This window comes from Platichthys flesus, chromosome 3 (genome assembly GCF_949316205.1).
Source record: "Platichthys flesus chromosome 3, fPlaFle2.1, whole genome shotgun sequence".
NCBI classification, from domain to species: domain Eukaryota; kingdom Metazoa; phylum Chordata; class Actinopteri; order Pleuronectiformes; family Pleuronectidae; genus Platichthys; species Platichthys flesus.
Window position 1 is genome coordinate 12,382,305 of NC_084947.1, and position 16,250 is coordinate 12,398,554.

The following is a 16,250-nucleotide window of genomic DNA, read 5'->3' on the forward strand; positions in this document are numbered from 1 at the left end:
ACCCTGGCATCTGTTTTTGCTTTGTAATTATGGCGAGGTAGAGTGATGGCAAGGCGAAATAAATGTTCCTCTGTGTATATTTACAAAAAACTTATGAAGCCAGGCATCCATTTATCTCCTGACGTGTCTCACTCTCGCTTCTGATATTAAGTTTTTTGAGCTCCACTACTTTCCAACTTATCTCCTTGCATCTTAATTCCCTCACGCCTTCCCCTTCGTCTTGCAACTGTCTCCTTCTCCTGGTTCCTCCTCCTCCTCCACCAACGTACTCGTTCTCGCTGCTGCTCTCTCGCTCTCGTCTCTGCGATGCCAGCCTCCTGGGTTATTGGACCAGAGAGCATTCCTTTGAGACCACTTAGAAAGACCAGGAGAGGTAGAGGAGGAGAAAGAAAGAGGGGGAACAAGAGACAGAGAGGGGGGAGAGAAGGAAGAAGCGAATGGCTAGTGGAGAGCCCGCGGGGAAGGAGGGATAGCAGAAAGGAAGTTTTTCTGTCAAGCTCGACTGCTGCTCAGTCTCACATACAGTACTTTCCACACTAGATCACACACACATACACTCACATGCACATATAACCCTGCCTGTACTACCTTGTTGCTCTGAGGACCCCTGCATTTAAATGCAAGGTTTTAGGAGTTCTTGTGAGACATGATAGTTCAACCTCAACAAAGAACATCCCACTCAAGGTTAAACACGCCGCCTGTGAGCACAACGCAGCGTCCCACACAGGCTTTGAGCCGACAGCCCTCTGATCTCGATGCTGCTCCCGGGGAAGGGACGAGCTGCAGGATTAGGAGAGACTCAATGTGCTTAACACTGCACAGGGATACCCAGCTGTACTTATCTGTGCCACAGATGTGCCTAACTGCATGCCCTGCGTTTTGTCTGTCCGCCCCATTCTCTCTCCAAGGAGCAGACAGGAGAGAAGACCAACAACGGTACGCACTACAAGCTGCAGCTCCTCTACAGCAACGGTGAGTGGAGTCAATCACGAGCTCTCATGGGTTACAGGTCGATTCTTTGGCCTCTGAGGGGTCTAAATTCACACTCAAACATACAGTTCATCAATGACCCTGGTGTGCCAACCCCACACACATCTTTCCGAAGTAATCTCCCTCTGCATCCTCTCCTGCCTTAACTATTTTCTCCGAGCTCCTTCCCGCTCATGATCACCGGGGTTTGTACAATTCGGTGCTCAGCTGCGCGAGGAGCCGCTTCCAGGCTCGCACGTACACGCAGCAATGAGGTACATGTTGCTACCCCGCTCCCCTCCTCAGCCGCCCAACTCCTCCAACCCCCCCATGGTGCTTCAACATCAGATCGGGGGGATACACAGAGAAATTTGGTTCCCATGAGCCACTGCTGCCCCTGCTCTGCCATCGCACTGGCACCCATGGGAGAGAAGATAAAAGACATGTTCTAGAGCAACCCCCTCATACACTCTCCATACACATACACACACACACATGCCCGTACATGCAAGCGCACGCACCAGAAGCACTTTCTCTACATCCCCTCCTCTCATCCCCTTCCCCCAAGCGATATCAAAGGCATCTCAATCGAGACTTTGATGAGGAGAACACATTTTTAAAAGCAATACTCTACAAAGTCTCTATAAAAATTCCTTGAGTAATGCGCTCCTCTCTCAAGAAGCAATTCATTACATGTCGTTTCCCTGACCGGTGTGATTTACGTTGGAAGTTCCAGAGCATCCAAAGGGTTCAGGTGATTCTAGAAGTCTCACTCACTGATCTCAGAAAAGTCAGAAACAAGCATAAAAAGTATAATTTAAAAAATGTAATCCCTCAACCTACTGATTGTTATGCTATTTTACCTGTTGGTGCACAACTGGTCTCACATCGGTCAACGGAACCTCACAATAAAACAAACGTTTACACAGAAATAACCACAAGAATAACAAGTCTGACAAATCGTGAGAATCTGGTTGTAAATTCTGGCCTCAGAGCAGAACATGAGAAATATTCATCACACATCAAATAACTCTCAATCCCCTCAGAAACCATCCGAGAGAAAATATGAACTGCATGCCAATCTTATTCCTCCATGTATGCTGGACAGAGTTCAGTGCTTTTTCTGAGCACTTGCCCTAAAAAAAAATTGATATCATAAATCTTTCAATTTCATTTTGAGAATATTCAGCGCATTGGACTTCTCTTTATTTGAGTGGGTTATCAAGTTAAGGCACAAATACGGCTGCTTCTTTTATGGTGATACTTGATCATGACTGAAACAACTTGTATTTTGCAGATTGGATTTAAGCCACTCAGCATTAATTTAGTGTGGTTCAATGATGTGCAGCTTATCCGCACAATAAAAATGTGTTTTTTCAGCTTGATCTCTCATCTACTCACTGAGTTCATATGTATTACATTTCTTTGGAAAATTAATTAAATATTTCACATTAAAAACCTTACTCATGCCCATATTAAACAGTTTGAGCCCTTATTAGCAACTCATTTCTGTGTTTTCTTTGTGTAGGGGTCCGAACAGAGCAAGATCTTTATGCACGACTCATCGACTCTGTCACCAAACAGGTTAGTAAACTTTCCCTTAAGTCTTCTTGACGTGGACTCCACCTCCAGCTACATTAATAGACGTGTTATCGTTTTCTACATGAAACTGAATCTGTCCCTTTGCTCACTCTCTTCTCAGCCTATAGCGTACGAGGGACAAAACAAGAATCCAGAAATGTGCCGAGTTCTGCTCACACACGAGGTTATGTGCAGGTGAGTGTTACACACGCAGAGAAAAAACACACACACACACACTCATTGAAACTTCCACCCGCAGGGACCAAATCCAAATATCCATTACTCTCCTTCACTCTGCTCTGTCTCAGTCAGCTTGAAATGTGGTTTTGGGATGACGCTTGGGGCTCTGTAGGTTTTTGAAAACTAGACTGTGGTTGAACCTTAAGTCAAGGCTGTCCGTCATCATCCCTGTTACAGTGGTGGCCCCCTGTTGGTTTCTGCTGTTACACAGCGTGTTCCCAACCAGCTCCTGTTTCTTCCCGGACCCTCTTTCTCTTTCTCTTTGGCTCTGAGTTTTTTAAATAGACCTCAGCTGACTGGAAGCAGACGCCAACAAGGGGAATAATCCAACTTTTCCTCATCAAATCTGTAGCACCTCTTTCCTTAGTCGAGGCAGCATCTTTTGAACAAGTGTGTTGGTTCAGCCAGTGTCAGGAATTCCCTTTATTAACAGAGCAAATTTAAATGTAATCATGGTTTAAGGACCAAAGGGGTTTGGGGTTAGAATATGGGTCTAATTTTGCCAATATGGATGGAGAAGAAGTTGAGGAGAGTGGTGTGGAAGTGGGGCAGTGACCCAGGATCCAGGGGCAGCAGGGGGAAAGGATAGGGGGCTGGGACGGGGCGAAATGGGCTTAGACGGAGTGGGCCTTGCCATTGTGTAGCCAGCAGATGCCCGAATGTGACTCACAGCTGGCTAATAACAGAGCCGAGGAGGCAGAGGGCAAGCGTCACAGCTGGGGAGTGAGGCCGTCTGACAGGGGGGCGGAGGGGGGCAGGGCAGGGCCAAGCTGGGACACGAGAGGGGTGAGGCGAGGTGTAGGGGTGGCAGATGGTTAGGGGTGGGGGCACTTTTGTTATGCAGTGAAGGGGACTTTGGGGAGGGGGTGGGGGGTGCGGGGGCCGGCCAGCAGGCTCCTCGGACAGGACTGCTGACGAATGGTAGGATGTTGTGTGTGTGTGTGTGTGTGCGTGTGTGTATCTGTGCGCGCGCAATAAGGCTGTGTGGGGGTTGAGTTTGATTTTGAAATCAATGTGACAGATTGCCTGGCTGGCTTTTCACTTTTGAATGGTCTCTCACTGTTTGTAGGGTGTGTTGTTGTACCTTTTCTTCCTCTTCTATTCTTTTGTCTCTCCATCCCCTCCCCTCTCATGCCTCCTTTGTGTGCTGCTGGATCTTGGCTCGACTGCGAGGCACAGTGTAGTCTGGGCCCGGGGATGTGGATGGGCCAGACAAATGATGGCTCCTCTTGTTTAATTTGTTTGTTTCTCCAACACTAACTTATTTCATTCCTCTTTTGTGTCTCTTTATCTGCCCACTCAGCCGCTGTTGTGAGAAAAAAAGCTGCGGCAACCGAAACGAGACGCCCTCCGACCCCGTCATCATTGACAGGTAATGAGATCAAACCCATGCCCCCTCACAGTGGCCGTCACCTCAAACATCATTGTCCTTCCTTTGTGTATATGCAACCACACACTGACTCACACACAGCGCCAATGATCATGAAGCCTCTTGTGCTGAGATCTTACCATTCACTTACAGCCAAAGAGAACAGCGTCAGGCTGAAACATTAAACATTTTCATATATCACCTCCGGGTAAAATCGGGAGAATTTGCTATGGATTTTAAACGCCAGGTGCAGCAGACGGGGACAGGAAGTGACCTATTAACTCTACTGCGGTGATCACATGATCATGTTTACAGCACCCTGACACCGTTATCACTTCTTATCACAAAACTCTCTAGACATCTTCACGGGTGTCTTTAACGTGTGTACAGATGCTTTTTCACTGGGAAATTTTTAGGTTCTTTAAAAAAAAAAAAAATTGCGTCCCCTGCTGTGTTCTCCCAGTTACTTCTACTGGACATTATATTAGGAGGCCCGTTGGATAAAGTCACTGAAAACTGCCGAGCCTCTCACTCAGACATTTGCGTTCACACAGACTGTGGAGTTCAGTGCACGTCGGAAAGCAGCTTTACAGTCTGTGTCGGTCTCCCATGTGTTTCTCTCTCTTCAGCTCTATGTTTATCTGTTGATCTATCCTCGGCCTTCAGGGATCTGTCTCAGTTTGGCCTCTCATTACTTTTAACAGCCGACATTGCACCTGAAACCTGTCAGGGATATATATTTTCTTTTTATCCGAAGCATGTGGATCTTTCATGCCATCAGAAAGGCTCACACATGTAGCGAATGTTCACCCTGAAAGCCAGTTATCTGGCTTAAAGGCGGATGACCACCGCCATAATCAGCGTGTGTGAGGGCCTTCACGTCCCAGGGATTTTCGGAGGTCTCTCGTGTCTGCCTGGCATTAACTAGTGTGATGAATGCTCATAAGCAGACCGCATGTGAAATACCTTCTCCGTGATGTCATAGATGCAACCTTCTTCACCTTTTCCCTCCCTCAATCCCTGCTTTCCTCTCCCCCTTTACTTCCTTCTGTCTTTCCCTGTGACTGTCAGTCAAGAAAACATTCACTTCATATACGTCAAGGACCCTTTTCTTTCCCCTCCTCAGTTCAAGCTGGCTGGCCGTTGACAGTGTGTCTCAGAGGATCTCAGCTGAAGATAGTTTTCATATAATGGAAAAATAGGGCTGTTGTCTTCAGAATTTTCCCAGAATACCTTCGGAGCAGCTGCTTTTCTCATTTACTGTAGCACATTTCTCATCCAATAACCCCTCCGCGCTCTTTTTATACTTCCTCCTAACATGGCTAAACCTCTATGAAATGTGTCTGTAAGTGGCTGGGCAGCGTGCTGGTGTGGAAAGAGCGATGTCAATCTTGGTTTGACTCTGTTTGTGTGTGTGTGTGTGTGTGTGTGTGTGTGAGAGAGACAGAGAGGATTGATATAACTGGAATCATTGACCTACTGTACTCTCTAATCACACCAGGCATATCCTGTCCCGATAGGGGCTTGTGTCCTGATGGGGGTTCTCCCTCTTGACTGGACTGCGAAATCCTCTCCTCAGGGAGCGGCCTATTAGCAGCCAGTTAATTTCTGATAAGCCAACGGAATTTTGCATGGCCCTGTGCCCTTTTATCCCACCTTATGTGCACTCTCTCATTTGTGTGTGTGTTTGTGTGTGTGTTGCGTGTGTGTGCGTGTACATGCAATATACACCGAAAACAAGAGCGAGAGCAGAAAGATTGACAGGCCAAGATGTGTGTGTATGTTCTGAGTATGTTTTTCAATGTTTGTGTGCATACAAACGGATGTATATTTTGCATATGTGTGTGTGTGTGTGTTAGCATCCTTGCACGTTTATTTATGTATGTATATGGATGTATGTGCAATTGTCTGTGTGTCTAGGTGACCCCTACTCTGACCTTTTTCCCTAGTCTCTGTTTGGCTCTTAAATAATTCATGTGTATGCGTGGATATATGTGTGTGTGTGCAGCCTATGTCCAATTGTGTGTTTGGTGTGTGTGTGTGTGTGTGTGTGGAGGAGACGGTCTGTTTCTGTGGCTCCAATAATCAGCCTCCTGCTCCCAGCCCCAACACCTGTTCTCCAATTAACATGCAGCGTGCTGGGGCCCAGTCGCCCAGCCGCCGCTTTCTTCTTCTTTTTCTTCCTCTTTTCCTCCTTTTTTTCTCTCTCACCCTCAGCCCCATGCTCCCTTCCTCCCCCCCCTCAACTTGTGTCTGTACTTCTGCGCACCTCTCTCCCTCTTTTACATTTGCTCCCACACGCTCCTCCCGTGCACTTCTCCGCTCCCCGTTTCTTAATTCCCTTGCTCTGCTTCTTCTTCCTTCACGTTTACCATCTCCTCCACCACCGCCCCCCAGCTTCCCTTTAGCCTGTCTAATTTTGCCATAATTAGGCGGTGTCATTAGGACACCTACCCAAGCACAAGGGAGTTTGCAATTCCCCAAACGGCCCAAACCCCCTCTTTTCTAATCTCCTTTCCATATTGTTTCATTTTTCTCTAACCCCCCCCCCCCCCACACCCGCTCCTGCTGCTGCTGCTGTGAGCCCCTCCCTCATCTCCCCTTCTCCCTAATCCTGATTTGAGTGAAAGGAGAGAGAGGAGATCACAGCTGATCCACAGGGAGGGGAGAAGCGGTAAAGGGTGGAGGGACCGAGGGATGAAGAGGGCAAGGGCAGCCGTTGACAAAGATATCTAAAGTTGGGAGAGAATTGTCTGCCTCTCTGTCTGCCCGCTGTGTCTAATGGCTTTAAGGTTGTAACACTGGTGAAGCGTTTCCCTCGCGGTCCTGATGTGACTCCTCTGTGTGGAGAACGTCACTTATCTTTGACTGATGGACTGGCCTGTGCACTGATTGGTTAGATGATTGATCAACAGACAGATAGGTGGATTGATTCCTCTCAGCTCACTACTATAAATCTTCACTAACTCTTCCAGCTCATGCTGTGTTTCATGTTTCAGCCACAAGATTTTCTAATTGTGTGATGTTTTTTCAGAGGAACGATCAGTTGATCACTTGGTTGGTTATTTGCTGCTTCCCTCAGTTTCTCACATCTGGGTTTAGTCCTTGGTCGCTATCAGAAATCAACATGTTAATGAAATATATATATATAACCACCCCCATGTACAATACTGATATGCTGCTTTTCACTGTGACTCTGAGTGTTCTCAGTATTAACCCAGGCAGATCTTTTAATGGCAGCATTATTGCTACGCTGACCTCCGACCTCTGAGAAACTATATTGGTTCTGGGCCAAAGCTGGCCTCTGCATTTATGAGTGAACCATGGGTTTACAATGGAGACAAGCAGATGTCAGTATTAGTATTAGACTATGTGGTTTGGATGTGAGGGGGTCAACTCTCAGTGTGTGAGCGTATATGTGTGCTCTTATATTTGGCTGGGAAGCTGAGATCAATAAATGGTCATAAGGCATGTTGTGGAGGGATCCATCGTAAGGCCTGAGTCTTATGAGGCGGTGGGTGGGTGGGTGGTGGTGGTGGGGGGGTGATCAATGGCAAGCACTATCTTGCTAATTGATTGTGTTTCCAAGACGGGTCTTTTTTAACAAGCCGACGCTCAGAGAAAAGGAGAATAATCAATAGGAATTTTCCAATCTTGTCAATATGGCACTACCCTCCCCCAGACTCAAAAGAACAACTCACAAAGACTCGGGCATACTCTCCTTTTATTTTATTAAAAAACAAGATTCTATCACAAATACACATCCTTTTATGTGTTTGCTTTTATTTTTAAGGAGTTAATTCTGCTTCTTGAGTTTCACTATCTAAACAATGATTAGTTGTCCCGGCCAATTGCTTGACTTCAGATGCTTGGCTCCAAGTGGAATCCATTACTCTTAATCTTAGGTTGTGGGTTGTATTGATCTGTTTGTAGTCTTGGTTCTAGTTATGTGCATGTATCCCAGGTTTGTTCTCAACAAGTCAGTGCAGTGTTTTGTTAGTTTCTCAAATTTAAAATGTATTATTCCTATTTTTTGGTGTATTGTAATATGTTTGTAAGAAAAAATTGTTATATAATGCAGTCCTTAAGCCTGAAACATGCTTCTGCGTTTTCAAGGGCCCGTAAGCGCAAGAGCCCTTCCGGGTCCCTTACGTGCTTATGTATCCCTCCTTACGTGCTGACGGGTGTCGACCCCCTTTTCTAAAATTTACAGCAAAGCTCCGCAAGCTCACTCAGCCCGCAAGGCTGTGATTGGTCTGCTCTACATCCCTTCTGGAGCTGCATTTCCGGTTTCATGCCCCATAATACCGGCAGAAATCACGGAAAGATTTAGAAGAACGAATATGGACCAAATAGAAGAGCACTTGGCAGAAGATATCCGATAGTATGATCACTTGTATAACCTGTCACTGACTGGCGGATTTGTCCGCCGGAAAAAGGCTACGAGGAGCCGCAGTGGCTATGTAAATAAACAATCGACGAAGAAGAAAGAAGGCGTCTCTAAGGTCGTCTCGACAAAAAGCATCACTCCGCCTAGTGTTCTGGCGCGGAATTGCTTCGTAAGACGCGCAACGGTTGGGGAAGCATGAATGAAAACGAGTCTTGCGCCACAGCGGCGTGAAAAGACGCAGACGCAGTCGCAGAAGCATGTTTCAGGCTTTAGTTTTTCGTTCTTTATGCTGATATCAATTCTAAATCCTTTTTTCCTGTGAAATGACATAAACAGACTAAATTCTGCAGTGCAGTAAAACTCTCTTTAATAGTTCTTTACGGTTTAACTGTCTGAACAGTTTGACAAGAAACTATTCAGATATCATTTGTTTCTGCATGTTTGTCTGGTCTGAGCCACTGCGATGTCTCTGAGAGGCAGCCCGACCATCTGTTACAAGTTAGTCCATACACCTGCTTATTCCTGCTCATTTTCAACTATCTCCAAACATTACAAGAAATGACGAGTGAGGCCGTTTCCCTCGACGCTTCCTGAACGACATGTTTCACTCCTGTCAACCTGTTCTTAAACAGCGGGGAAAAAAACGTTTTTCCTTGCACTTCTGGTTTGGGGGAATGTCGGCCCCCTCATTCTTCAGCCCCAACTGAAAAAAGGTCTTTGGGAAAAGAACATTAAACTATCAGCCAAAGAATAAATGCAGCAACATTTTTTGTATTGTGTCAGGGGTCGAATTCCTCCCCTCTCCCAGATGCATACTCAAACTCTGCCGCCAACGCGCTCTACTGGGTCTTCATATATGAACTTGAGAGTTTTATGTGTGAGACAACATTGTCATTTTTGGGAGATTGTGGCTCATTCTCTCCATGTTAGATTCTCCTGTAGCTGTGAGGTAGATTCCATCTCTCTCTCTCTCTCTCTCTCTCTCTCTCTCTGTTGATACTGGTGTGCTGTACTGCAGTTACCTTTTCTGTCACATTATTTCAAGATAGATGTTCTGAAGGTTAGTCAGGAGGTAAAAATGGCAGTGCTGTGATTGGAGGATTTCTCATTTACACAATTATACTTTATTTATATATCATAAGACCACCCCTTGTTAATAAATTCAAATCCAGCTTTAGTCTTATATTTTCTCTTTTTCCTTTTTTTCTTCCTGAAACAAATGATCAGTAAGGACTTGATGTTCGACCCCAAACGCAGCTGGCAGCAAAAGGGTCTCTGTGAATTGTGTATCACTCCTCTCCTTTATTACTCATCTCAACAAAGATGTGAAGGATAACATTTTCTTCCATTGGTTTGGCTGCAGAATGATCTGCTGATGATTTTGGCAAAGTTGATTCAGACGTTTGTATGATGGTAAGAGCTGGTCTGTAGCTGGGAAGCGTAAAATAGAGATGGATATAAATGGATATATACTTTTACTTGAGACGGACCGAAAATAAACTTTGTAGCCCAAAAAATAAAAAAGGTTAAGGTCACCAAAAACTGAAAACTTAAATGGAAATAAATGAAGCTTTGAAAGTTAATTCAATAAATTTCAATAGTGCCCTAACTTCTGCTAATGACTTTAAATCCCTCTGTCTGCATGAGGGCAGTGTCTGTTGCATTGTTACGGCAATACAATACTGCAGAAGTCGTTCTGTAGGTCCTACAGTAGTAGGAAGAAGTACAACATGTTGAGAAAAGCTAAGTAACAAAAGAAGACGAGTGGTTGGCGAGGGTCTCATCTCAACAGAGAGATATAGACCCAAACCATTACAGCTAGATAGATCTTTCAATTATCTTTATGATCAGGAATATAGTGTAATATACTCTCCACACTTTGTTTCAAACATCAGAAATGTTTATTGAGTTCTGTGTACACGCTAACTCTGACTCTAAAGACACTGATCAGTTCAACTCAGTTTCATTTGTAGAGCACCGGACCACACAAGGCACTTTCCATCATAAGGTTGAGAGAAACCCAACAGTTCCCACAGTGAGCACTCAGCGACAGAGGAAAACACTGCACCGGTCGAAGAGTTGCTGGTTCACACTCACAATGATCCACATCACACTGATGCAGATATTAATATGCAAAAATTACCTGTCTGTCACACACATACATACATACATGGGACAAACTCAGAGACACTGGTCCTCTCAGTCTGCTGTCACAGGTCTCTCCCTGGTGGGCGAGCAATGTCCAATCCCTCCAGACCCCCTGTCAGTGAGCCCCTCAGGCTGGGGGCCAGGCAGCGTGGCGACACAGCCCTGAGGCTCCAGTGCACACCACCTCACACAGGCTGGACCACTGAGCAGCTGGCACAGGACTGCAGGGATGGCTCCTCCCTTGGGGCGATGCAAACGGGAAAATGACACAAAGACAGACAGGGAGAGACAATGCTATGTCTCGAATATCAAATTCACTGACAGGTACTGCTTTAAACAGCGAGAGCCACACTCAGGAGTTGGACTGGTGAAAATGAGTTCATGGGACCTTTTGGTGAGCCTCGAGCTCCCAGTGATGTGGTCTCATGTGAACTGGGATATCCAGGACTCTATAGTTTGCACAGGAAGTGTATAATGGGTGGTGGGTTATGAGCCAGGTTTGTGTTTGGTCACCTTTGCTCCGCTTCGGCCGGTGATGGCTGTTGTGGCTTGAACCCTTGACTCCAGAGGTAGGCCTGGTTTGTTTTCTTTGAGAGCCTATAGAGGGGGCAGTCGGAAACGGAGTGAAGAAAAGAAATGTTTTGACAGGAAATGGGAACGGACTACCAATGGGCTAATGTGGAGGAACAGCAGGGGGACCTGTGTGAGTGGGTGGGATGCAGAGGGGATGGGGAGGGGGTTAAAGTTTGGAGTTGCAGCTCAATGGCGCACTGAAAGGCCTCGCACTCCCAAAGTATAGCTGGGGCAAACCCTCTCATTTGTCCAGCCGCTAATAGGGTTCACCTTTGGTTGAGCAGTTTAGAGATTAAGTAGGGGCACTCAGAGGATCAGGAGGGGGCAGATTAGTGTGATTTAGAGCCACTTCAAATTGCAAGCAAGTGAGAGATGTGTGGATTTTGGGTGTGTGACTTTGTGTTTGGTTGTATGATTTGTTTCCATGTGAAATTCATTTGGCATTTATGTTTGGGAAGGGGATCTTGTATCAGTGTAATCAGGGTCCTGTGTGTTTGTGTGTGTGGGTTGTGCGGAGTCAGAGGCCAGTAAGCAGTGGTATTCAGGAACTGGGACTGTTTTCCTTGGCTGGGTGCTGCAGCCGTGGATCTGCATGTGTGTGTGACTATGTTTGTGTGTGTGTGTGTGTGTGTGTGTGTGTGTGAGAGAGACTGGTCCTGGTCATCCTCCCCTGTTAAAGTCTTAAATTTCACTAATGACTTAACAATGCCCCCTGGTGCTGGGTCGGCCCCAGGAGCCACCTTGTTTGTTTGTCTGTCTGTTTATCTGGAATCTGGACACACACAGTACACATGTGTAGTACTTTTCCCAGGAGTTAGATTTTCTCTTAAAGTTCTTTCACTTTCTGAGAACATTTCCTATCACTAATATTTACACATTTGTGGTATTAAGTTAAATTTGATAATCCCCACTGGCTTACGCTTGAGGCAATACTTCTTCCTCCTGTGGCCTAAAAGAAACATATCTATAACCTTGTGAAGATGTGTCGCTTACGGGCTGTTTAATTACTAACAGATGTATATGGGCTGAACTGCAATGTATATTAATAACAATAATATTATTCATGCTAATGTTCATGTAATGTATTTATGGCTTAGGGTTACACCTTTCAAAACAAAATAATGTAGTATTTAACAATAAAACAGATGATGCAAGTAATTAAATCCAAAACATTAGCAATTACATTAATAAGCCAAGATTAGCTTCAATTTAATTTGTATAGCGTCCAATAATATAATATATTTTCTTGAGGCACTTTATATATAATTTCTAGACCTTACCATATTACAGTGAAACCCAAGCGCACCAGAAATTAGCAACCAATAGTTAAGAGTTTGCCACAAAAAAGAGATTTAAAGAAGATACTGCCTGGCTGAGATTTCCAGGCAGGAAGTAAGACTATATGTAGGATCTCAGGCAGCGATCAGGTAAAGTCTTACAATTGAACTAAATCTCACATGGAGCCAGTAAAGGATTGGTGTGATGCGGTCACTTCTCTTTGCACGTGCAAAGCCTGGCAGCTGCGTTTTGTACAATTTGTAATCTTTGCATGTTTCTCTTGTTGATACCAGAGTACAGTGCAGTGCAGTAGTTGAGCATGGCAAGATAAAAGCATGGATAACCAAGTGTGTAACAGAAAGGGATGATCTTCTGTAATGAGCTGTCCCAGTTGGACTGCACCACTTTGGTCACTTAAACATCAGAACGCTGCTCAAATATAAACTTCAAGAGAAATGGAAATCATGGCCGTCTCTGTGGTGTTCTTCTGCCTGAATTGTGTTTTCTTTCCTTCATGGTGGAAGTAAAGAAAAATGGGAGCAGCAATTTAACAATTTGAGTGTCACCATATTGTGTGTTTGTGTGAGTGAGTGTGTATGAGTGTGTGTAATGGTCCTGATGAATCTGTCAGAGCTGAGGGCAGGGGGTGATGTGACTGCTGACAGGCTCCCAGCATGCCTGCTGAGGGCCCCGACCGTCTGCGTGCCCTCCCCTCGGCCCCCCCATCAACCCGGCTCCCCTTCTCCTCTCCCAGTCCTCAGCTCCGCACATTTGCTGTGTGTTAGCCATGGATAGTAAATTACAGCACCCTGGACCTCTGAGCAATTCCATTCTCATCCCTTCGCACGTTCCACGTTCCACGTTCCTCTCCCTCTCTCCCTGCAGCACCATTATCCAGCTCACCTTCTCTGCGTCTGCCTGTCTCCCTCCTTTCTCTCATTTTGATCCGCTCTCCTCCCTCCTCTGTCTGTCATATCCGTCCTGGCTCTTCGACTCCCTCAACCCTGTCAGATTTCTTTCCCCTGTCTGTCTTTCTCTCACTTCTGTTATACTTCTCATCCTCCGTTCCTCCATTGTGTCACGCTACACAGCGTTCCCCTCCCTTACACATCCCCTTCACTCCCCCTTTACTTTTTTACACGCAGGTCCCTGTAGTCTAGGCTTCACAGGTTTCTCAGCGGCTTCTCCCTCCCTCTCTCTCTCTCTCTCTCTCTCTCTCTCTCTCTCTCTCCCTCTCTCTCTCTCTCGTCCTCCTTCCTATCCCTCTATCTCGCCCTCGTCTCTCTCCCTTTCTGCTCCCCCCTCTTCTCTGCCTTTCTGGAAACAGATGTTGTTTGTCAGATCTTATCATTACTGGCTAATTAAGAAGATATCTCTTCTCCTTCTGTTGTTGCTTCTCTCTCCTCTCCTTGCCTCTCGGTGGCATCCATCCCAGATTCATTGTTCTCCTCTGAGAAAAGGTTCAAGCCGAAAGCTTTGATATTCGCTACGTTATTGATAATTCTGATTCGTGCCTGATTGATCGAAAGAGTTTTGAAACCTGCGGATGTTGTATTGCAGATGGCCTCCTGGTTTGTTTGAAATCTGTTCAGTTGTAGAGGGTGCTTTGCGTCCCCATTTGACAGTTATGAGAGAGTATTTTGAATCCCCGTCCCTCAGGACACACCGAGCATGCTGGGAGAGGTCAGGCCACTGATGGGACTTCTATTCCCTGTCCTGGTTGTGAATTCATGCTCTCCAGCCTCTGAATATCTCTCCATATCCATCTATTTGGCAGGCTGACCACCGTCCCATGTGGCCCAGCTTTGTATGCATGTATCTATGGCTGAGCTAAGCTTGGGAGACGGAAACATTCATTCATTCTAAATAGTTGGAATACACTTTTAGCAGCTAAAGCAAGAGGTTATGCAGTAAAACCCTTTCAGCACCCAGGAGAAACCTCGCTGAAACACTCAAGGGCCTCTGGTGTACCTTTCCCATCATTCCACTCTCCTCCGCCCAGCACCTCCTCTCCCCAGGCCCTGTTTTTTGCGGTGGCAAGCCTGGAGGATTTTACAGCACAACCAAGCTCTATAAATCAGCACTAGTGGTTTAAATGTTTGGCTTTGTCACAGTTCTCAAGTTTAGAGGCGGGACGGGCCAGGGCCGAGGTTGCAGGGGTGAAGCCAGCCTGGGAGGCAATGAACAAGAGGCCAAGAGGGGCACGGCCAATTCACCGGGCAAATCCATAAAGAGCCCAGTCCCCCCCCCCCCCCCCCCCCCCAAACCCCCCCCAATGTGTTTACTGTCTCCCTGAAATTACCTGGAGATGATTGACTCACTGATTCTCTCACCACTGGTCGATTCGATGTAGGTGTTGGATTTCTTTCTTCTCAAATGTTATTTTTTCTACAAACAAACCGCAATAAAACAACATTACCTGATTATAGTGAAGTTTAAAACACATTATGTAAATCAGAAGTTATCTGATTTAAGAATGAAAGAACAAGAAAGTGTTCAGAGAAATAAAAGGTGACCAGAGGTATATCTCAATAGTTTGGTAAAGTAACTCAGTACACAGGCTGCTAAAGGACTTCATTTGAAAGGCATAGCTACACATAGTTTTACATTCAAAACACAAAATCACTTGATGGAATGTTTTCAGCTTTCATAGATTAAAAGTCACATATGCTGCAGATTTGCTTCGCCTCAGGAAGTGAATGCTTTATTCACCTCTGTGCTTGTACAGATTAGAAGTGAGCGGAAAGTACACTTGCTTATTTGTGACTGTGCCTGAATCAACATTATAGAAAGTAATTCAGATGAACTGAACATGAAATTGGTTATTGCAAAAATTATAATCTATTAATTTGACGCATGTTTTCATTGTAACTTTGTAAGAGTGCTTGGTCTGATAATACTTCTGTGCTGATGAGGGAGATTTTGAATGAAGGATTTTTACTTGTAGTGGAGTATTACTAGTGTAGTAGAAGTGTTATGCTTGCATTTGTACTTTTACTCAAGTAAACTTTATGAATACTATAAACTTGGTTGTTTCGAGGTGCATGCTTGCATGTTGGACGTTTCAACTTTTACTACCCAGATTACAAGTGCTGATATAACTGAGAGACGTTCAGACGTCGGGTAATGTGATGACCAGTCACTTGCTGATAGTGGAGACAGCGGAGGTTTAAAATGTAATATAAACGTGTAGAGATCTAGCAAACCGGAGGTGTTTATTGACTGGATGATTTTAAAAGCTGTTACAAAAATACACAGTCAGTTGGCCTCCGTGACGTTTGTTATAGTGAAAGGCGAGTGCAGCTGATGCCAGAGATTTCCCTGTATTTTAGGATTGGGGGGGGTCGTACAGGGAAGACTGGTGTGAAAGGTCCTGTGGTGGTATGCGACAAAGGGGGTATCAGTTCGTGGAGGGTTTTCTGTGCCCCATTAGCAGTGTCAAAGGTCATGTGCCCCGGGTGTTAACCCTGGTGACCAGTCTAGCTTCCAGTCTGCCAGGGGACCCAGGTCCGGGGGTATTTATTACCAGCCCCCCCTCACATCCCCACTCCATCCCCCAAACACGGCGCTCCCCATGGAGGAAAACAAAACACCTCCATCCCTCCCCCCCAGCCGCTCCTCGGCCCGAGTACATGTACTAATTGGATGCATATCCATACGTTGATGCATGACGACCCATCTGTAGATCGCTGCCTTGGCGTG

General features: G+C 45.7%; 1 protein-coding gene across 1 annotated transcript in view; it reads left to right on the forward strand.

Annotated features, from left to right (window-relative positions):
- ebf2 (EBF transcription factor 2) overlaps positions 1-16,250 on the forward strand; it is a 29,123-nt gene that overhangs the window by 2,867 nt on the left and 10,006 nt on the right. The window contains exons 3-6 of the mRNA XM_062381710.1: positions 909-972; positions 2,498-2,553; positions 2,672-2,745; positions 4,094-4,162. Of these exons, the coding sequence (XP_062237694.1) occupies positions 909-972; positions 2,498-2,553; positions 2,672-2,745; positions 4,094-4,162 (263 nt within the window). The remainder of the gene's footprint in view (positions 1-908; positions 973-2,497; positions 2,554-2,671; positions 2,746-4,093; positions 4,163-16,250) is intronic.